This window comes from Calypte anna, chromosome 1, assembly GCF_003957555.1.
Source record: "Calypte anna isolate BGI_N300 chromosome 1, bCalAnn1_v1.p, whole genome shotgun sequence".
Taxonomy (NCBI): domain Eukaryota; kingdom Metazoa; phylum Chordata; class Aves; order Apodiformes; family Trochilidae; genus Calypte; species Calypte anna.
Genome location: NC_044244.1, coordinates 110,483,583 through 110,505,992, shown reverse-complemented (window position 1 = coordinate 110,505,992; position 22,410 = coordinate 110,483,583). Strand labels below are relative to the sequence as shown.

The 22,410-nt window shown below is 42.3% G+C and overlaps 1 protein-coding gene across 1 annotated transcript in view; it reads right to left on the bottom strand.

Annotated features, from left to right (window-relative positions):
• Positions 1-22,410, bottom strand: part of UMODL1 (uromodulin like 1) — a 49,592-nt gene that overhangs the window by 25,579 nt on the left and 1,603 nt on the right. The window contains exons 2-10 of the mRNA XM_030456032.1: positions 18,579-18,821; positions 13,017-13,178; positions 12,501-12,607; positions 10,353-10,545; positions 9,275-9,415; positions 8,345-8,464; positions 6,451-6,705; positions 4,909-5,021; positions 2,580-2,799 (exon numbers count right to left, since the gene is read on the bottom strand). Of these exons, the coding sequence (XP_030311892.1) occupies positions 2,580-2,799; positions 4,909-5,021; positions 6,451-6,705; positions 8,345-8,464; positions 9,275-9,415; positions 10,353-10,545; positions 12,501-12,607; positions 13,017-13,178; positions 18,579-18,821 (1,554 nt within the window). The remainder of the gene's footprint in view (positions 1-2,579; positions 2,800-4,908; positions 5,022-6,450; positions 6,706-8,344; positions 8,465-9,274; positions 9,416-10,352; positions 10,546-12,500; positions 12,608-13,016; positions 13,179-18,578; positions 18,822-22,410) is intronic.

Sequence of the window (22,410 nt, the reverse complement as noted above, 5' to 3'; positions counted from 1 at the left end):
AGACAAATACTTCTGTAATTGTTTTGACAATGCATTGTCCTAAGTGTTTCTTCTGCAAACACACAGACCCTAATCACCCATTGTGATTATTTCTTGGAAACAAAGTCCCATTCTAGAAACAGAAACAACAGAGCAGGTGTGTGCATGCACATGTATGTGCTCATCTTTTTGCTTGCAGGCACCCTTCCCCTTTTTCTTCCTTCCATTTAATATTTCAGTTCCTTTTCTTTTCTTCCTCATTAGGTAACTATTGTATCCATGATTGTTTCCATTAGGCAATTCCATGTGCCTGTGGCCAGCATCTGTTATATTGCAGCCTAAGCCACTTAGAGGGAATACACTTAGAAATATGCAGGATTGACTCAAGCACAAATGAAAATGCCATCATTAATGCCTTAAAATGCTAAAAAGTAGTTGTGATTCTTGATGGCTTCAAAGACCATCTGAGAGGTGTTCCTGTGCCAGTTGCCAAATAACATATTCGCTGGCTCCAATGTCTCTGAGGGTTTCCTTTCTCATCACTTAGCATGCCTGTTTGAGCAAATGCCTTTGCCTCTGATGGCCACATTCACTCATGCATTATGCCAAAACACTTATGTTCTCTTCTCAGTGCCCACTGGCACTGGTCCATCACTCATGCACACACATACATACACAGGCTGCACCTTCTATCTTCTATAACCATTATATCCCAGCCACGGTGTGCACTGTCCTCTCCTTATACACTCTTAGCACTTTTCTGGCCTTCCACATCTGGCTAGTGCCTTCCTCACACACACCTCAACCAATGGTTCTACTCCAAAAATCATCTTAAAAACACCTTTTTGTTCTCTCTGGTTACCCAGTATACCTGCAAGAAATATATGCAATAGGTAAAAATCTGTGAAACTCCTTGCCTAATTATGTTGCGGATGCTAAAGATTTGCATGAGTTAATGGGAAAACTGGAGGAGAAACCCAAGTAAATTGGACTTTGGACTCTAGGAGTCCTGGAGCTGAAAACAATTGGTGACTGGATATTACTGAGTGGCATCATCTACACTTGCTGTATTTTTACCCTTCTTCAAAAACTGGCTCCTGGCTGCTAGTGAGCGTGTGATATTGTAGTAGATGTATCTTGGGCCTGACTGAGCACACATCCATTTTTCTTGTCTCACACGAGGGAACCACATATTAGTGTCTCTATTCACCACAGCAGTAAACTTAATAATTTATGGGTCTTCAAAGAGAGAGATGCAATTGCTCGCTTCACACCCTTCAGTTGCACTCTCCCTCCTGAGTTCTCATCCTTCCTGCTTCAAAGTTGAATTCCCTACTCTGCCACTGTCACTAAGCCAAGCACGTAGCCTTTTGGTGGCCAGGATCCACAGAGGATCCAGATGGTGTTACTCCACTGGTGCAAGAGGGTCTGTGCAGGCTTACAGGGCACGTCCCAGGGCTCTAGTGGTTCAGGAAGCAAAACAGAGCATTGTAAAGATCTTTCCTTCATGCACTGCACTCCTTCGCCTTATTTTCCACATTTCACTTCAGGAAACTCATGTCAAACAAATGCTTGTTTGGGCAGAGCTAAGAAATAGACCCCTTTTCTCTGTGCTTAAGGAGGAGTGCAGTTGGCTGTGCTCCCAGCTAAGAGTGGTGCTACTGGAAGCCACCTGGTTTTCTGCAGTTAAAGGAACAGTCCAGAGCTACTGCCATCCTCCTCCCCACTCTTTCAGTGCCAGGATTAATAATATTCATAAAGTATTCTGGCACACATCAGCATCTTGCAATTCAGTATCATCTACCACTGTGATATTTGTAGGCTTCAGGTGCAATTTGTCTACTGTTTTTTCCCTGTCCTGTTCCCCTTACCCTCCATAGGCTTTGCAAGTCCCTGATCACAGTCAATAAGCTTTTAAGGATACAATACACTGGGGAAGAGGGATAACCCATTCTTTTGTCTTTGGCCACTTCCTGAACTCTTTCTGGCTCTGCCAGATGGGAAACCTGAATCCAGAACTTAGCCCAATGAAGACAAAAACAATGATTACTGAAGATCAAGCAAAAGCCTGGTTTAACACAAATTCCATGCATGTTTCTTTAGTCCTGTTCACTAAGGGACATTTGGGAATTTCTCTGGATGTTTTTTCTATAGAAAAGATGTTATTCTTTTTTTCTAAACTCTGGCCCAAATACAGCCTTGAAGCGCAGAACAGTTTAGAGGGCATGTGCCTCTACAGGCTACAACTATTTCACAGTAATCCCATCTGCAATTCAGTGAGAGAAATGTGTGGCAAACTTCCAACTGCTCATAAGGAGGAGACAGAGGAAAAATGGCAGGGAAACCAAGAGCTCCACTGCTCCTTAAACACAGTGGAGGGAAGCACAGCTTGGAGACAGCCAGTGCTCCTTTGCTGGACCCCTTCTGGGCTCATGGATAAAAGCCCTTGGAGGAGTTCTCACATCATGGTTTGCCCTCCATCAAACCCCATACTTTATCTCCCTATAAAGTACTTCCCATGAAGAATGGTGGTGATACAGTGTGTGATCAAAATAAAAGCCCTGTTTTCTTGTTTGAAAAAAAATAATGATAAAAATTACCTTCTACAACAGTGTTTTGCTGATCCACCAGAAGTGCAGAGCCATTGTACAGGTAAGAAAGCACTGGGGCAAATGTGAAGGCATCGACTGAAAACTCAGGGTCCTGCACAGTAATCCTGAGCCTCACAATGATGCTCCCAGCTTGCAGGGATTCAGTCTGCACTTTCATCTTCCCAGATTTATATAGAGCAGAAATATTGGGTGGAAATGACTTTTCAAGCTGAGTAAAGGGAGAGAAGCATTGACAATTAGGAACCCAACAGGAATAGCTCCATTTAAAAGATTAATATATGCACGAGAAGAAAAGCTTTAAATTGTTTCAGAAATCTTACTTTTCAGAGATCAGTGAGGCACAGAGAAGCATGAGTATCCTTGGTGGACTTAGGTACGTTGGAAAATGGTACAAATCTGACCACTGGTCTAACAAACCAGATTTCATTTTGGCTCAAGGGAGCAGAAAATTACTTTCTTTGCCTTTATCACAGCTGAATTGGCCTGGGAAGTCTGCACACATCAGGTCCTTGATGTCAGCTCTGCATGTCATGAAAGTTTTTCATCCCAAGACTCCTATATATTCACTTCAGCTCCCAAACACTGGTCATTTCCACAGGAGCAAACTCTGGCTGAATTCTGGCTGCTACCAGCTAGCAGGCTAACCAGGAGGACTCTGATGCTTATTACTGTCCAGGGAATAGTCTCAACAGAGATGTGACCTCTGTAATTTGGAAGACTCAACTGCATGGATGCAGGTTGGTTTGTGCCATTTGGTGTCAGTGCCAGACAATAGTTCAGAAAATGTTTTATTTACCAGCATTGGGCATAGCTTTAGCTCCCAGGCATTATTAGAAATTCACCAGTCCAAGGCCAGCCTGCAGATGAGTCCAGTGACAAATTTCAGGATGAGAGAAAACACAAATAGGGGTGGATAGTATAAAAAAAATAATGTGTTTGAGACAGCCTAGTTTCAAGGTAATATCACAGTTACACCATGATTGATTACCAAGATGGTAAGTAGATACATCAGTTGAACAAGTGGTATTATGCTGAATGATAAAGCTGGCATACTGATGTCAATATTTGAGCTGGGCAGGAGCTGGCAGTTTCACCCTACATCGCTAGAAGGCATCTCTGTGTTTGAACCTTTTGTTCCTAAGGACACCTCAAAGCATGCCTTTGAAGCACTCAATGCAGTGTCATAAATCAACACATCTTTGTTAGCATTCACCCAGAGTTTGCTCCAGAATTCCTACAAACAAGGTGTTTAATTGGTCTGAGTTCAGATTAGGGTGGGGAGGCACAAAAAAAACAAAAACAAAAACCAAAACAAACCAAAACAGAGAAAGGAAAGGAGGGGAACGTTTTGCTCCCAAACACCCAAGGAGACAGAAGCAACAGACAAGAGGTGAGCAATGATCATTTTTCTTCTCAATCCCATGTTACCAATCACGTCTGTGTTCATCTCAGAGGAGATTTACTCACAAAAATCCTCCTGATCAACAAAAGCAAACATGTGCAGCTATATGAAATAAAAACATATCGAGAGGTTCAACTTGAAGTTTGTCATGAGCTAAAGCCTCTTCTCTGTTGCCTTTGAAATTATAGCTCCATTATTGTTTTGTTTGGGTTTTTTTCCTTGGATTTATATTCACCTATGCTTATGGGTCTCCCTTTCTTTTGGAAAAAATCTCATTTTATATCGCGAGCACAGTCCCCCTATCTAGGGTCTTTTCTTTAAAAAAAAACAAAAGTTTAAGAGACCACTGCGTCTGAATTGTTTTCCCCATTTATGAAGCTGAGATCTGATAACAGATTTCACCACTCAGGTTTTATCTGTGGCTGATTACACTTGAGCAGTGGCTACCTGTGTGCATGAATGCAAAGAATGGGGCTGGAGAAAAAATTCTGACCCAGTCACTTTTCCTTAAAGATGAGAGTGTTTCGAGAGCAGTCAGACATTTATTGAGAAGACAGCACTGAAATTCCACCAATGTAATTTCAATAATTCATTCAAAAACATCAAGTCAATTTAGCATTTATTGTCAAACTAAAGATCCAAGGCAAGGAGAGCCTCTTGAATGCCTGCATTTTTCTTTCTTTTACTCTTATGTAGGGGAAAAATTCTTATTTGCTCCATCGTTAAGAAGGCCAAGGACTGGATCTGTTTAGTCAGCTGAATTTTGTTTTGTTTATAAAGAAGAGTCACAGGAAACATACAATGATTTTCAAGGGATGTTACAGCCAGGCTTAAAATTCTCTATTACATTAAATACACTTTAAATTCATATATATATATATATATATATGTTACCCACAGATATGTTAGCATTACCTCAGTAAGCAGCAGTCTTGAAAATTCTTCATATGCTGAACTACTGGCATTGTGGAAATCATCAGTGAAATTGTAGTTGAGAATCCTCATAGTAACACCAAATATTTTGGCATCTGTAGGACATAATATTAGCACACACACTGACAAAGAAAAGGAAAAGATTCAGCCTGTTGTACTGTTGTACCCATACCAAAATCTCAGATGGTGAAGTGGCAATGGGCAAGAAGGTTGAGAGTTTGGTATTAAACCAAGAAAATTAAGTCAATATTTTGTCAGAAGTTTCCTATGCTTTGAGGAGATGCACTGACATCTGGCCCATGAAGATATTTAGGTGCCTAATCACAACTCTGTGAGGACTGGGCATAAACATATCCTTGTGGACCTGACCCTACATAACTCCTGCATTTCAGTTACATCCAGTGTTGTGTTGTCTGTGAGTTCATTTCTGGCCCACCCATCACAACTTTTATTATTGTCTTGGCCTTGATCATGTGGATAGTAAATATATTCTTAAATTGGAAAGAATAACAAAACACTGTGCATGACACTTCTCTGCCTGGTAAGCCCTGACAGGTAATGTACAGAGCACATGAGCAAAAAACAAAAGGCAAGGAATCTGTTAACCACTTTAACCTGTATGAACTATCTGAGGCTGTTACTCTTTGGAATCATCTTTGGAAAACTCTCCTTTTTCTCAAGGGTCCCAACTTCAGACTCTGGAGGTCAGCCTCCTGTCTCCGTAGCCACCGGACCTCCCATTTTCCTTCTACAGAGGGATGATTTCCTTCTGACCCACACAAGTGTCATCCCTCCTCTGATCAAAGGGATCTGATGAATAAACATAAACCACAGCATTCTCACTGTGGCTAATATTAAACAGTTCACTGACTGCATTTTGAAGAAAATGGAGAGATGTTTACTTCCTTATTTGCATGAAGGCTTAGGAAATAATTTAAGGATAAAGAAAAAAACCCAAAGTTACGTTTGATCAACACACTAGGGTCTTGTGGAGCTAGCTAATTGAACAGAATTATGCAGGTATTCTGCAAGTTTTCTTACACAGCCCTTGCTATTCCCTTTAATCCTGGTCACTCATAAATATTCATCTGAATCTGGGCTTCCTTTGGGCAGTCTTAGCTCAGCTGAACCCTTGACAAACCAGTTGACTGTATTTCTCATTGGCCACATCTGTCACCCAGGAAAAATGGGGTCTAATGGGAGACGGGAAGGAGCAGAATGCAGTCAGGCACACACAACACAATAAACCAACAACAAAAAATGTATCCTGCCTTAGCCTGGTATCTGCAATAGTCTGAGTCAGCCTCAGTACTGCTTATCACCTAACACCAAAGCTCTGCTGCCTGGTAGTCCTGGTTGTGTAAATGCTAAGGTGTAGGAGAGAAAAAGCACTAGAGGAGGAAGAACATGGAGTTCAGGGAGGACCAAATGGATGATTGCTGAACTGCAAATGAACGGAGAGAGAAAGAAAAAATGAGGGAGAGATGAAAATAAATCTTTTTATATTTTAGAGTGGCAAGTTACCTGTTTTAACATTTTTATGGGAGAGTATGGTTTTTCCACAGGTTTCATAGCTGATCTCTACTGAATACATTACACCTGCTTCCAGTCCAAAAACCTCCATATTCATTTCCTCTGTCTTCAGGTTTTGTACAATCTCTTTGCCCTTGAACACTTGGACTTGGAAAGTGTGGTTTAGAGTAGAAGTGACACGCCAGGACATTTCAAAACTGTTGCTGGTAACGCTGAAGATTCGGTGGCTTCTCACTGCGGAGGGGCCTATCAGTCCCAGGAGAAGTAGTCACAGAGAAAGCAACATTGCAGCTTTAAAGGATTGCCCTATCCTAAATTCATTATAGACAAGCACATTGACAGTCCCTGGGGGAAGTTCCTCTTCACATTATGTCAGGACAGATTCTGTCCCTCTCTCAGTGCCAGGCCTCTCTTGAATGACCTATCCCACTAGAGTGATTATTTGGGTGCTTACTCTTTTTATTTCCACTTACTATATGTATTTGTTTTGACTCTCTAGTAACACTAATAATCAGCCAGTGAGCTACAGGTTCAAGCAACAGAAATAAGTTTGGAATTGCTGATCTCTGCATTCCACATGAGTTCCCACCTGCTGAGCCTCTTGTCATTTTAATCATCCAAATGCACTTCCTCAGGCCGAGGCTGCCATGATTCATGCCCAGAAAAGCCCTGGAGACCCCAGCTTTTAAAGGCTGTGGGCAGAATGATGGGCAGCATTTCACCTATTTATGCCACGCCAGCCCAATGCAATCATTATCATGTCCATGGGAAAAGATGGGATCCTTCAGAGATGATTCCTCTTCTCAAAGGACGAGAAGGTGTCTAAATAGGGTAGAATGACTTTCCCTCCAGCAGAGCCTGTCTGTCTCCACTAGCTAGACAGACAGCCCAGACTAGACACCTCTCCTGTAGACAGCAGGAGTCAGGTGAGATGAAGATCATCCCCTACACTAACAGAGATCATGGATTGTTGCTGCTATAATATCAATTCTTTCATGGTAATGGCTAGCTTAAGAAAAAAATTGGTTTCTTAGGTTGTTTCTGTTAGACACAACCATTTGCAGGACTCTGAATCATATGGCTGCCAGATGCCTCCAAAGGCATATTGCCCCTGCTCTAGAGGGACTTCAGTTCAATTTCTCTACCTTCAGCTTGGAACAGAAGTTGTGGATGAAGATGAAGAATATCCAGCCTGTCCCTCTGAACTGGGCAAAGAACTACTTAGAGCTCTTGCCTACCAAAAGAACAGGATGTTGTTAGAAGGATCATGATGATGCTCACCCAAAAAGGGCTGAAGTCAACCATACAAAGACAAATCTGCTGGGGTTGGTTCCCATAACAGTCCCTTTGACAATGATCTTTTCTAGCAGGGACAATACTCAAAAGGCTGACTCCAGTGTAGGGTAGCTGTGTCCAGCCTCTCTGACTCATGACACCAGCACCTTCATGGACTCAAAATCAAGAGGCTCACATCCTTGTGGCTGTGGCCAGGAGGAGCTCTTGGTCTCAATAGCAGACCGTCCCCTACCTCATGCCAGGACAGGCCTGGGATGTGCCATGAGCTGAGTCAGGGCAAGTGAGTGGTGATGGTGGCCTCACACAGCCCTTGCTGTCTTGCTTCTCAAGAGGGAGCATTATTCAGCACAAGACCTGTGATGGGACCTGGACCTGAACTTGGCTTCTCCAATTGTTTCTCCACAGCACCACAGCCCCCAGCCAAATGGAGAAGCCTCACTATTTCCATTTCCATTTGAAGAGTCACTCTAAAACTATCACCAGCTTCTGTGAACACCTTCCTATAACTCAACCAGCCCCAGGACAAAGGGATCAAAGAGTGGCTGAACTAAAAGCAAGACAAGATTCATCCAAATCCAAGGTTACTTACGGCACCCAGCATCTGTAGATTGGTTAGTCATGGGGAAGAGGCTTGAATTACTTATAGACACAGAGCTATTGCTAATGTTAATGAGATCCAACTCTGAACTTGGAGCAGATGTTGCCAGGCCTAGGGGAGAAATAGAATTATCAAAGAGTTCAAGCATTCCTAACAAAGCAAATCCAAACCAATACCATTCATGTTTCCAAAGCTGAAAAGAAGCAACACAACTAATACAAATAGAAATTAAAATAAACATATTATCATATCAAAAAAGCATTAAACAATATATTATCTTAATTTTTGAGATTAAAGGATTGTGAAATTTTTTTCTAACTAAAGCACTGAATCTGCAAACACTTACTTATCTCATTGCCTTTAAGCCTATTAGCAGGCCCATTGATGGTTTTAGGCTTTAAGTGCCTGCCTCTACACATTGCTGACCTGGTACCATGAAGTATTATTTCACTCATCACCAAGCTCTGTCTGCTTCCAGCAGAGGACCCTGTCTAATCCAGGGTGGGATTATGGAACCTCTGAGCCCAGCTACAGTCACACAGTCAAAATAGGAAGGAAAGTTCATGTACAAATAGTGTCACCACTCATACTTCCCCAGGAGGCTGGGGAGCTGTCCTGACTCTGGGGGACTTGCTCTGAGAAGTAGTCAGGGTCTGAAGCTAGAGGGTTTGGCAGGTGAGTGAGGACAGCTGAGGGCAGCACAGGAGAACCAGACAGGTACTATGAAATAAATACACTGCATTTCAATCAGAAATAGCTAACAGCTATTTCTGTTACTTACATGGCATCTTCTCCCAAAAGAAGGAGAAGGGGCAATGCGTGCTCAAGAAATCTTTGCCTCCTAAGTGGCTCCTGCGATAGACCATGAAGTCCTGTACAAGTGTTCTCAGGACTTCCCAAGGTGAGACCTACATTTCCTACCTTCCTTTTGTGTTCTCAGCTGGTGAGGGTTGACATCTGCATGTTCATGATGAGGGTCGCAGCTGTAATAACCCTCCAGATTTATGCAAGTGTTTTTCTCAGGACACGTGTTGAATTCAGCATAGGAACATTCGTTGACATCTAATAAGAAGAAAACACCTTGCACAGGTACTGATAGCAGCATCAATATTGATTTGCAATGTGTGTAGACCAGGCTCTGGCTATGACAAAATCAGATAGATTTCCAGTAACTCCACTGAAACAATTCAGGATGTATATGGTGACAAAGAAGGCTGTGCTTCCCCAAAACTATCCCCTATTCCACTATAACATTATCACTTTTTACTCCAGTTCTTTGGAATAAAAGGACAGCTAGTAGCAGCTCTTGCTTACGGTACCAAGGTGTCATCAAAAACTAAGAGACAGCAGCAGCAGGGGGAAGGAGATCTACCTCCTGATTTCGCTGAAAGTTGGACTGAGTTTGCAAAAGTAAACACAGAATAAGTAGTGATGACAACAGTACTAATGGATGCATTTCAGGAGTGAAAGCATTCAGATTATAACACCGTAATAACTAGATTTAAAATAATTTAAACCAAATAAATATATATAAATATTTAGACATCATTTCAAAAGTAGGTAATACGCTATAGTAATTCAGAGATTATAAACAGTCCTTGTTTCATGCAAGCTACTGGAAATAACACATAGAAGCAGGGTATGCCCTCTTCCCAAGAAAACATTTCTTCTAAGAGCCTCTTTAGTACAACTAATGATTGTGCTACAAATCTGAACACCTTTTTCATATGAAGATGGGCTATGCTATGAGGAGAAAATAAATTTAATTAAGGAAGCAGGATTATTCCCCTCCAACCTATTCACTCCAAAATAATCATTAGTTAACTAAAACTCTCCCTCCTCTTAATGGATAGGTTAAGACCATACCTGCAAAGTTTACAAGATTCACTACACTGTATTTTTGGAAGAAAACTGATAGTCATAAAGATAAATTTACAAGCAAAGAGGGAAGAAACACCCTGAAAAAGCTTCCCCCCATGACAGGAGTATAATAATTAACCTTGCACTTGTGTGTCAATCACTTCATACGTGCGCTTCACAATGTCCTTCAAGGAAGAAGAAACCTCTGCCAATGGAGCTGGCTCGTGCATCCCAATGAGAACCTGAGAGGCCACTGTCCCAGCATATACTTCTGCAGGGTTACTCTGGATATGGTGCACAGAGGCATTCAAGGGCTGTAATGCACCAGTAATCTAGAAAGCAGGGGAACAGACACTTCAGTTTCTCATTCCTTTCTCAGCACAGCTCCACGCCCATGAAGCATAGCCTATGCAATGATCATCATCATAATCTGAGTGTAGAAAGCACCAATTCAGAAACCCCAGCAAAGTGGGAGCATTCAGTTCTGTACTTACGCAAGGTGAGCTCTTCTCATTAGCATCTCCCAATTCACAACAGAGTTACAATACAGTAATGCCAGGCTGAGGCAGGAGCAGAGCTGCATGCCAGATCTCAAACACTTAGGCAGGAGGATGGAACCCAGAAAGATATGGGAAATCTCTTTGGCTCATAATGCTTCATTATCAAAATCTCAGTAGACGTAATATACATTAGGCATCCTATTACTATTCATATGTAATAAAGCTGTCTCACACTTTTAACTTTAAGTAACTAAAAAGACTGCTGGAAATGAAATAAAAAGAAAAAGAAGAGAAGCAATAAACTGAGGAAGAAGGCTGGGATAAAGAGCCATGAAGAGAGCCCAAGACTCACCAAGTCAAGAATGAGAGAAGGAACCTGGTGGTGGACTGAGCTTAATGAGTCAGTGGAGCAGACAGGGACTAGAAGACATTCCTCTGAGCAGCAGCTCCTTGCCAAGCTTCAGTTTATGTTTCCTGTTTCTTGAGTGTTTGACTTTGCCATTGCTTGTCTTAGACCAAGATATAAACATCTGGGTAGGTACCTGTCCTCTACTTCTTAGTACACAGGGACAGGACCAGAGTTTCTTGCTTTTTTAGGATGTGAGAGAGGGGAGTCAAGCTAGGAGCAAGAACTACATTCATGTAATATCCCCATGCTACTGCTACCATTTCTTATTTTCCTGTTCATCAGTGCTAGCTGACGATGGAAGAAGAGTTTGCTACTTGCCCACTCCCAGCTGGGTACTGGAGAGAAGATGAAATGAGAATGGGAGAGAGAGGGATCTGATATCTTGAGTACCTTTAAAGGCCTCATCAAAGCCCGCTTTTCTCCATGGCATGGTGATAGGTATCTACTAAAGAAATACCTTGAGTTTATGGCCTGGAGGGTCTTTGTCCTAGTACATCAATCCATTCCCTAAATACTCATTAGGAGAGAGAGTGAAACTCCTCCCCAGTCTTAGCACAGCTTTAGTTTCTAGCCTGGTTCTTCCTGCAGGCCCTCTTTTCGGGAATGGTGCCAGCAGAGCCAACACCTCATGCCTTTGTTGGTTGCCTTGGATTCTTCCTATTTTCCGTGGTGGGGATGGGGAGAGGAATTCTGTGTTGCTGTTCCATGGCCACACACAACACTGCTGCTAACTCATGCACGGGGCAGGGCCTCAGTCCTAAGGCAAAAGCAGTGCCCTGTTGTCTCCCCCAGCATTGCTTCTGTGGCAGGAATGACATTGAGATGTCCTTGAAACAGACACAGTCTCCTGCCATAATCCTGAAGTTTCACAGAGAAATTTTTGGCTCTGCTGGGTCCACCTGATGTGTAGTTTCCAGAAATGTAGACTGGGTTTGCCTCTTGAAAGGCTTAACTCAGAGCTCTTTATCAGAAAGCATCAAGCCTTGCAGATATTGATATCTGGACACAGATGGTCATAGACCCAAAACTAAAGTGAGACAAATCTGAAGTAAGCATTGGTTAAGCAGTAAAAAAAACAACCCATATTTCAGAATGTCTTTAAACTGCCCTCGGAAGTGACCTAAAAATTACCTGAAGAAGCTCCTAAATCAGTGTTTCTTGAGTTCCTTGAGGAAGAGGCTGACATACACCAGCTAGAGATAAATTAAGACCCACAAAAATTATCAGGCAGAACAAAGGAGAAGCAACTGTCTGGCAAGTTTATGCCCAGCAGAGAGGACTGCAAGGTCCCTCCTGAGCTGGAGCAGGTGGTGGTTCCTGACCAACAGAAACATGGATTCCATGAGCAACACACAGGAATATTTGCCTTTGTACCTACCATGGAGTGCAAGAGACGTGAATGATTCAGAAGGTGGGAATCCACTCTGATTAATTCGTTAAAATCCATTTTCACAAGCACTGTCACATTGTACCAGAATGTTCTTCCTGGAGCATAGAAGATAAAACAGCCAAGTCATCTGAGGTCTGATGCTAAAGAGAGCCACGGTGCTATAGGAAAGCTCTGAGAAACCAAAGAAAGCTTTAACTTGGCAAATATGAGGGGCCCATGTACAGACATCAGCACTGGCCTGGTTCTTCAATGTATACCACAAGAAATGGTGACAGTGAAGGAGAAAATCCTGAGCAAGGTTCACTGGACTTGCAGCACCCACGGCTCAGCACTCACAGGTGCAAGTACTGAAAATCAATATCCTGGAATCAGTGCGAGGCAGATTCCAACATTCGTTTTATTAAGAGCTACAGTAATAGTTTTTCTGCCCACTCCCAGGCTCAGAAGAGAAAAAAAAAAGGCATCTTTCTATTAGAAGCAGTCTTGAAATTATAAGTAACATACCCTCTGGCACTGGATCCACACAGCCTCCTCCTTTGGATGAGTTGCAGCATTTTTTAAGCCCTGGACATTCAGTATCAAATGTACAACGATAATCAGATGTTTCCATATTCTCCATTGGACAAATACCAGGTCTTGAGGCAAATACACTGGATCTATTGAGTGCTAAGTAAGAAAAACATTTCTGAGAACAAAATTACAGAAAATTGTTTCCATAAAATCGTCCTATTTATTTTACAGCAAACACCTCCTCCTCATTTCAGAAGTTCATCTGTTCTGAGGTTTTCATGGTGAGAAAGAAGCAGCCTAAAATACCATCATTTCATTTCTTGTTCATGACATTTCTGTTATAGAAATTTTTAATTAATAATTTTCCATTAATAATAATTATGGATAGATAGACAGTTTCTAAATGTAGAGACACTGAAGCACTGCAAACCAGAAGATGTGCCTGATGTCAGCTATGACTAATCCAAATAACATACAATGATCAAAGGAACAGGCAATGTCTCAGCTAAGGATGGGGATTTTCCATTTAACCTTTTGTTGTGACAAAGTTAACTTTTAGTTAAATTAATGGAAGACAGAATGTGAGAACGGAGGCCAATTACTGTTCTGAGGTACATTTCAGAGGGTTACAGAGGGGAGCAGGAGATCAGAACTGCCTGTGGTCTTCAGCCTGGAAGCATCCACTCCCTATCAGGCAGCTAGCCACCCCAGGAGGTTGCTAGCCCACACTGAACAGCCTTACAGAGAGTGCAGCTGAGGCAGAAGGTAACTGATTCCTAAGCCAAGGGCAGACAGTGGTCCTGGCTCAGTGTTGGCACACACTCTTCTCCAGATGAAAAGTATTTCTAAGCTCTACAAACATTACTTTCACCCATGCTCTCAAACTTAGCTCCAAGTAAAGCTCAGCTCTGGTCTTTCCAATCAGCCTCAAAGATTCTTCGTTCGTTTAGTGCCTTTTTGGTCCTTAAACCCTTGTTCTATTGCTGGACAATAAAAGTTGGTCAGTGGGCAAACAGTCATATTTGCATAAAGAAAGAGCCCACTAAGACCAGTGGGTTTAAGAGTATTGCCTTTGTCTTTTTTGGGGCCCACAGTCTGCTTCTCACAGGTCTCTGAAAGGCGAGTAAGGAAAGTCAGCACAGCTTAATGATGGGGATCCACACCTCCACTGAAAAACCTGCCAAAACCCAGGGGAAGTGGAAGAGGCACTGGTCTGAGATCTCTCAGCGACATGCAGGGGTAATTGTAAAGATCTGCATGCAGAATACTTGGGACAGCACTTTCCCACACTCAAAGAAACATGAAATTATAGAATGGTTTTGGTTGGAAGGGAATATAAAGATCATTTAGATACAACCCCCCTGCATGGTCAGGGACACCTCCCACCAGACCAGGTTGCTCACAGCCCCATCCAGCCTGGCCTTGAACACTGCCAGGGAGGGAGCAGCCACAGCTTCCCTGGGCAACCCCTGCCAGTGTCTAGTACTCTCTTTGGTATAGTACTTTATATAGTGTGTGTATACTTTGTGTGCACACAGCCAGTGTGCACAAACTTAACAGTGCAGTCATCATCTTTCAAGTGGAGACCCACCAGAGATCTGGGCAGCAGATTAGAGAATTCTACCCCCAGTCCCAGTGACTGCCCTACAGGGAGCAGGATTTCTCCTGCTACATAATGTAGCCTGTGTGGGACCCTTCATGCATTCAAACCATGGGCCCTTGGACTCCTTGGTCTTCCCCATGACCAACCCTACTTTCAAATTTAATTTTGAGTCATAGGTCATAGATTTTCAGGGGTAGACTAAGGTAAAAAAATCAAAACCAAAACAATCCAACCCTGTGAAATTTTACAAAAAGTTATTTCTTTGTCCAGCAAGCCTCAGTAGTCCTATTCTGCTTTCCAGCATGGACCAGGAATATCTACTTGTGGTTCTGGGGCTTGGACTATGGGCCATTATCCCAAATGGGTCCTATTGCTATAAATCCTCTTCCCAATTTCTACTCTGAAGTCACAGTTATGCATGACAGAGACTCGGCTGCCCTCAGATGAGTTCCCCAGGTATCTCATGTGACTGATCCATCTCCTCCTCCCATACAGGAAAGCTAAGAAGCCTCTTGCATCAGGAGCCTGCCAGACATGAGCACCAAGGGATTTTCTTGTGCTAATTTATCACCAGTGCTCTTCACTATTCAAACAAGTTGGATCTTAATAAGATGAACTCAAGCATGTAAATTCCTCCAGCTCTGAGATTCAGTTCAAGTAGGTTTGAGGTTCAAATAAATTTTTTCACTCAGGTCTGTTTTTAGCATGTTTAACTGTGGTGTAAAACATTTAATGAGTCACATGCAATCTCAGAAAACACTTTTGAATCCTGGCCGAGTGCCACACTAGATTTATCTAAAATCAAAAGGTCATAATTTTCACATCAGTGGAAACAGAGATGGATTCGTTTCTGCATAATTGTACAGATGAACTTCTAAAATTTGATTTACCGTCTCCAATCATCTTGGGAACAGACACTGACCAAGAAACACTGCCAGCACTGGGGAGCAAGACAGCCAGCTTCTCCGTCAGTTGGATAAAATATAGGCTTTTCTCCTTTGTTATTTGCATAAATGTACAGAAGCAGAAGTGCAGCACCCCGTGCTTAGCAACGAAAGCTCAGTTACCAGCCTGCCCACATGAAAGCCCTTGGGTCTGCTGGATGAGGGGATCTCTCAGGAGACAGATGCTGAGGGACTCCATTATCTCAGCCATAATCTCACTCCCCTCCCTCCTTCCACCTAGAGGGGCCAGGTTTCACCCTGAAAGTGCCAAAGAGCCAGGGACCAAAAACTCTGTGTTTGTCTCAGGTGTCAGGACAGGATATTATAGAAAGAGCTCCTGGCAAAGCCTGTTACAAACGCAGACTGATAGTTGTCATCATATGACCCCATTTTGGGGGTCTTTGAGCATCACTAGACTTTACCTGCTCAAATGGATGTTTCTATCCCAATTACCTGTCTGAAGGCTGATCAGAATGGAGGGCATGTGCTGGTTCAGCATTTGAAAAAGATTTAACACCCTTCACAGGCATGTAATGAGAAAAACTGGAGTGATTTGGCTAACAATCTAGAGGTTTTTTCCTCAACAGTAAAGATTTAAGAAAAGCAGGACCTGCCATAGCCCAAGCAAGGGTAAATGCTTCCTTCTAGGAAGAAAGGGAGGGGAGTGGCCAGGAGCAGGTTACCATGAAAGGTCATAGAGACCTTTCCACTCCGAGGAGGATGAAGAGCATGCCAGCATGGATAATGTCAAGAAGAAAATAACAGTAGTTCAACAGCATGCTGTGCAGTAATTCCAGCAGTTCCAGTTTCTCTTTTCATCATTTATTTAAGACTGTGTCTAGACAGTGCATTACCATTCACAGAATTTATGACTAATGCCCTGAAAAGCAAAGATACCGGAATAATGTACACACAGAAATCACCTAGAAACCATTCAAATCCTTTCATGGTTTAAAATATTCCCAGATTAACTTTGACAGGAAAAAAGAGTCAAGGTCCCCACAGCATTTCATGGACAAACCTGCCCAGAATGCCCATCAACAATGTGGCAAGGGGAGAAATTCTGCAGATAAACTATACAAGAGATCTGCAGATTTAATAATGTTAGATGAAATAAGCTCAGCAGCAGCTCTCAAGCCTAAAACATCCCTAGAGATCTAGAGATTCTTTTAAAAAGCATAGAATTATACTAGGGAAAAAATATGTAAGGTGTTACCAGGATGCCTTTTTTTCCACTCAGGAAAACAGCTCTGAAACATCTTGAAAATCACGATCACTCATAGAGTTTCTTGTGCAAATAGAGACAACCATAACTAACTAGTGACTCTCTTAACACATGTATCCACATGCATGTATATCAAAAAGACCTTACTGAAGTGACTATTCGACACTAAACAGATCTACTGGAGATTCTCCCCAGCCTGAAACTACTGCTTGGAAACTACATATAATCAACAGCAGGTCCATTGCCAGTCTGAGAAGGCTGCCTGGACATACTGTAATTTGCAGGTCAAATTTTGCCCTGACTGACACTGTAACAGCCCCCGAGCCAGACAATTGCAGGATACACTAAATGAGGGATGATGTGTGTCTAATTATGCTCTCTTTCCTCTTCTCTGGCAAATAATTTTAAGAATGAGTAAACCAGAATGACCACTTCTGTGTTGTCTTTCTATTAAAGGAATTTTCCTGCTAGACACAACATTCTACTAGTAACTGCTGAGAAAATATCTTGCAAAAAATTGTTTGGAGGTTAATTTTCCAATGCTCTGAAGCAATTAAAAGTAGGATGAACACATTGTTCTTTGCAGATCCCATGACAAGACTCATGGCTCATACCCTCTCATGTCACATTATATGATCTGATGCAGGAGCCGGTTAAGGAACATTCCCAGAGCACTGAGTCACCCAAGTCTTATGACTCAAACCAAGAGACAGAGTTGCATCAATCTTTTGTTACAGTGTGGGGTCTATTCGGATTTCCAGAACTTTTACTTGAAAAGGAGGAATGGAGAAAATGCAAAGTCATGCTGAAAATAGGAGACAAAATTATATCCTGAAGAACTTTCCTGGGTGCTGGAACACTTCAGTGCTGGCCTAGCTAATATATATATGCCTGTTCAGCTTAAAAGCATGCAGCTTCATCTGCTTAAAAAAAAAATAAAATTAAAATTTCTTTCCCAAGAAATCCCTTCCCCCTATGACTCAAATCCTGCTAAAAGTTAGCAATTTCTTGTTAACAACTGGTAACCCTGATGTGGGAAGGGGAAAAAGCTTTCATCTTCCGATAAAGCTGATTAATTCAACCCAAAGAGAGTCTTTTTAAAACTAAGAAGTTAAATGATAACCACGGAAAGCTTCACCAGTTTGCAGTCCTACTTAGGTAGCCATGGAAGCCCTGAGAAAATGGGCCCTTACATGGCTTTGATTGATAAGCAGTTGGTACCAACCTGCCCAGATGCCATATATTGTTTTAAATTAACACTAAAACTGAGTCTGCATCCTTGGAACTGACCCTCCTCCAAAGCAAAGAAGATGTTATCCTAGTGCAGCCTGACTTACTTTTGAGAAGAAAGCTTCTATTGCAAATGCAAGAATTTACAATACAAAAACAATTTACATTTACAACATTTACAATACAACTATTTACAAGAGCAAACAGAGCACCAGGCAAGGCTTTGGAACTTACTGCACTTGGCCACAGATACTGGCCTGAACTAGGACAAGCAATGAGCCCTTGTAGAGGTAACAAGTAGGCGCCTTCTTCATACTCACAAAATTACTAAATTTGTGACAGAGGTGGCAAAGACCAAGAATCAGGAGGATTAGTCTCTCATGTCTACTCCTTACCATGTTGGGGCAAGCTTACTGTAGACTTTTGCAGATTCATTGACACCAGCTAACAGAAACCTATTGCCCATAAACTAATTAATCCTTTACATGTCTCAGTTTAAGTTCACCTCCTTCCACCAGACATATGTTTCAACTGTTAGTCTGACTAAAACTTACCTAAAGAGCAGTAGAGTCCAACTTGCTCATACCCTTCACAGCAATCTGTAAGAGTGATGGTTTCAGGGACTTCAACTGTATGATACTGAGTTTTATAGTATGTCCGGGGACACACCGTCCATGGTATCCATCCTCCACAGGAAGTGCTTTTCTCATAGGACTTTTGGTAGGCAACCATTTTAAACACATTCTTGGTCAGGCTATAGTTGCATAGATGGTACCCTAGCAAAGAGAGGCCTTTTTCTAGGGAGAAGCAAACAAACAAACAAAAAAGGAAGAAAGGGATCAGCACTAGCTTGACTCTTGAAAGCATAAGTTCCCTGCAGTATCTCAATAAAACCAACAGAACCAACAGAGATTAATGATTTCCAACAAGGCTGACATTAGGAAGAACATCACTTCAGAAAACAGACAGAAGAAAAAATTAGTAGTGACTACTTGTCATAGGCATCATCACAGTCATAAAAGGATGGAGATTGGCAGAAAATTCAAAGAATGCCTTCAGGTGGAAGGCATAAAAAGGGCAATTTAATGTAAGTACAAAGGAAGTGGATATACATAATAGAAATTAATAGCAGAGGAGAATAGGGACTTCCACAGCAGAGTTGTCCAAGTACTTTAAATGCCCACTCCAGGCTGACATGGCCAAAGTGTTTGTCTTTTTCCGCTGACTATGAAGGGAATGAAGGGCAAAGAACTCATGGGCAGATGAATCACAGTAGATGACTGGAATAAGACATCCTTCGGACATCACCCTGGGCTAAAACTGGCTTCTCACAAATTATTGGGAAGGATTTTCAGGTATCTGACACAAAAGGTGTTCCTGGAGCTCCTATGTTGCCCGTGTGCATTTGCAGCAGCCCATATTAAACTGAACCTTTGAGAGCTGCTGTGGTTCGCTGACTTTAGTATAAATTAAACCAGTAACAAGTTCATTAATTACATAATTTCATGCAGGTCTAGGAATGGGACTCAATTTCTGCAGTTCTGAAACCAGTCACGAGGAGGAGTGAACTTGTTATGTGCTTTACTTAAATACTTGAGCAGCAGCAAGAAAAATTAAAAAAAAAAATTACCATAAAGAAACCCAAACAACAATAGCAGTAGAATTAGCAGTAAGCAACCTACAGGAATCATGTCACAGACATCAGGCTGTCTCTTAATAGGATGTTATAAAAGCCAGAGGGGCTGAGTCACCCTGTGTCTCATTTGGGAAAAAAGATGGGATAGAATTAAAATGCCTATATCATCCTTTAGACAAAGAAAAAGAAACTTCAGCAAGGATAAGTATTGGGATTCAAGTATGGCAGGACTGTTATTTCTGAAAGGTCTGAGGGGACCAGGGTGGGCCAACAGACAGACTGAAGATAACATAGTACACACATACAATTAAAATATTTACATCTTATCTTACTTGTACAGCTTATATCCTACCTGAACAGATGAAACATGAAAAAAACAACTCAAGAAAAGAAAAAAAGCCAGGTTGTTAGAAATAATGTCATTTTAACATATTTAACTTTCCAGCAAAACAAAAGGTATCACTGTGATTAGAATGGAACTGGTAAAAGAGCTTTGAACAGGACAATCTATTTGTAGTGAAAGGACAGCCATGAAGAATGTATGGGATATATACCATTGGCCACAATATTGTCCTGGTTTGGGCCAGGATAAAGGTGATTTTTCTGTCTTGTACTTTTGTTTTTAGCTAAGTCTCTTGTTGAACTTGCTGAAATTAACAGCAAGTTTCTCAGACAGTGTCTGCTTCCAGGACTGATAACACTTGATGTTTATAGTTACTGCTAGAGACTGGTGTGCAGAGCCAAGGACACTGCTCAGCTCTGAGGAAAATTTTTACCCTCCATAAGGAGAAAGAGGTCCCACCTGCAGCCCTGCTTTGGGGAGGAGCAGACAAGATAGATGCCAGAATTGACCAAACAGAGTATTCCATCCCATATACATCACTCAGTATAGATTTGAGGGATCATGAGGGCCAAGCCCGATTTCCTGCTTCCAGCTTCTGGCTGCCTGCCCTTCCTGCCTTTCCTGCTTCCCTTCCTTCACGCGGCATCCTGGAAGGATTCTGTTCGTTCGTCTGCCTGTGGTCCTGATCCGTGCCAGCCCATATCTGTGTGTTCCTGCCTCCAGCTCCCGACTGCTGCCGACTCCAGGAGTCCAGCCTGGACTTTCCCAGAGCTGCCCTGCAGCCTCGATGGTGACGTGAGAGTTACTGGGGAAAAGGGTGGAGGAATATGGTTTCCATTTTCCTGTATATTTGTATATATTTAGTAATTTTTCCTATTTATCATTACTGTTTCATTAAAGTTGTGTAGTTTAGTTTCCAACCCATAAGTCTCTCTGCCTTATTCTCTCTCTTTTCTTTATCAAGGAGGAGAGAGAGATTAATAGAGAGCGTCTGTTACTCAGTTTAATTGCTGGGCCAGTGTTAAACCGTGACAAATATGTTCCTCAAGGTGGCTCAACCAAAGCCCCCAGAAAGTCTTCCTCCAGCTCTAATCCTAAGACTTGCTTGCAGAAGAGCAGCCTGAAAGCCACTTCTTGCCTTAGGTATTCAAAAGGCCATGAAGAAAAATGGATTTGCTTGGTGTACTTCCCAAACAGAGGCAGAGAGACCTCCCTCCAGTAAAAGGGCATGTTGGGAGAGTAGAAGGAAGGATAGGGTAGTTGGGACTGACCATGTACCACACCCAGCCTTCTCTCTCAGCTATAAATAACTCCTGTCTGACCTGCCTAGGGAGAGCATGGAGCCCCTGATTGTCCAGCCCTGCTCTGCCCAACCCATCCGTGTCTTCCTCCTACAGCAAAAGGCAGAGATTGGTGCCAGGGTGCCTTGCTACAGATGGTGAGTGTGAGATCCAAACACCTCCTAGGAGGCTGCAGGGAACCCCATGATGCTGCTGCTTAGAGCAGGTCAGCAGGAAAATATCAAGAACAAGGGATACCTGGAAATCTCTCTCCCTGCTTTCTTATCTTTCTAGCTTCAGGCAGTCCACCTCTCATTCTGGTCCCTGAAGCTGGCTTCAGAGAAATCAGCTGAAAGACCTTCACATCACTAACAAGCACCAGGGCTGTTCTTTGTCCTTAAGAAGAGAGTGAAAGAAAATGGGCATAAGTGGGAAGAAGAAAGACACCCGGCCAGTCTCAAGGTGAGAGGCTGAAAACCACATCCTATCTGATCCAGGAGTGGGCTTCAATGGCCAGGACTGAGGTTTGACCAGGACCATAAAAGCCCCCATACCTCACTGTGGCATGTAGGCTGCTCTGCAGGAGAGAACTGAAGATGATGTGAGCCAGAGAAAGTAAGTTGGCCTCAGTCCCCTGGTTAAATTTAGGACATCCCTCTGGGAGAGGAAAAAAGAGAACAAATGTGGGTTCTGGAGCAGAAATCAGAGATCAAGGGCTGCCTTTTTTTATCTAATGCATTTGATTGATTATCACTTCATATGAGGCTCAAGAAACAGAGAGCTGTCATGACATTTTGTAAAGCATTCCCTTGCCACATGTTAGTGCTCCAAGAATACCTTCCCTAGCAAATGCTTTTTGACATGCAGGCATGGGGAAAAAAAACTCTAACAGCAATCTTTTTTTCTTTTCTTTTCTTTTTTTTTCTTTTTTTTTTTTTTTTTTTTTTTTGTAGGAGGGGACCTGAATGGCTAAATACCTGAAGTAGGATGGAAAGAGTACCTAAATAATTTTGAATCTAGCCTTTATGTAGAGAAAGTGCACAGGGAAGGTGGGAGGAGCAGGACAGATTTTATTCTATAGAAACAAGAAAACAAAACAATTGCACTAAGGAATCTGTTGCAGTAAA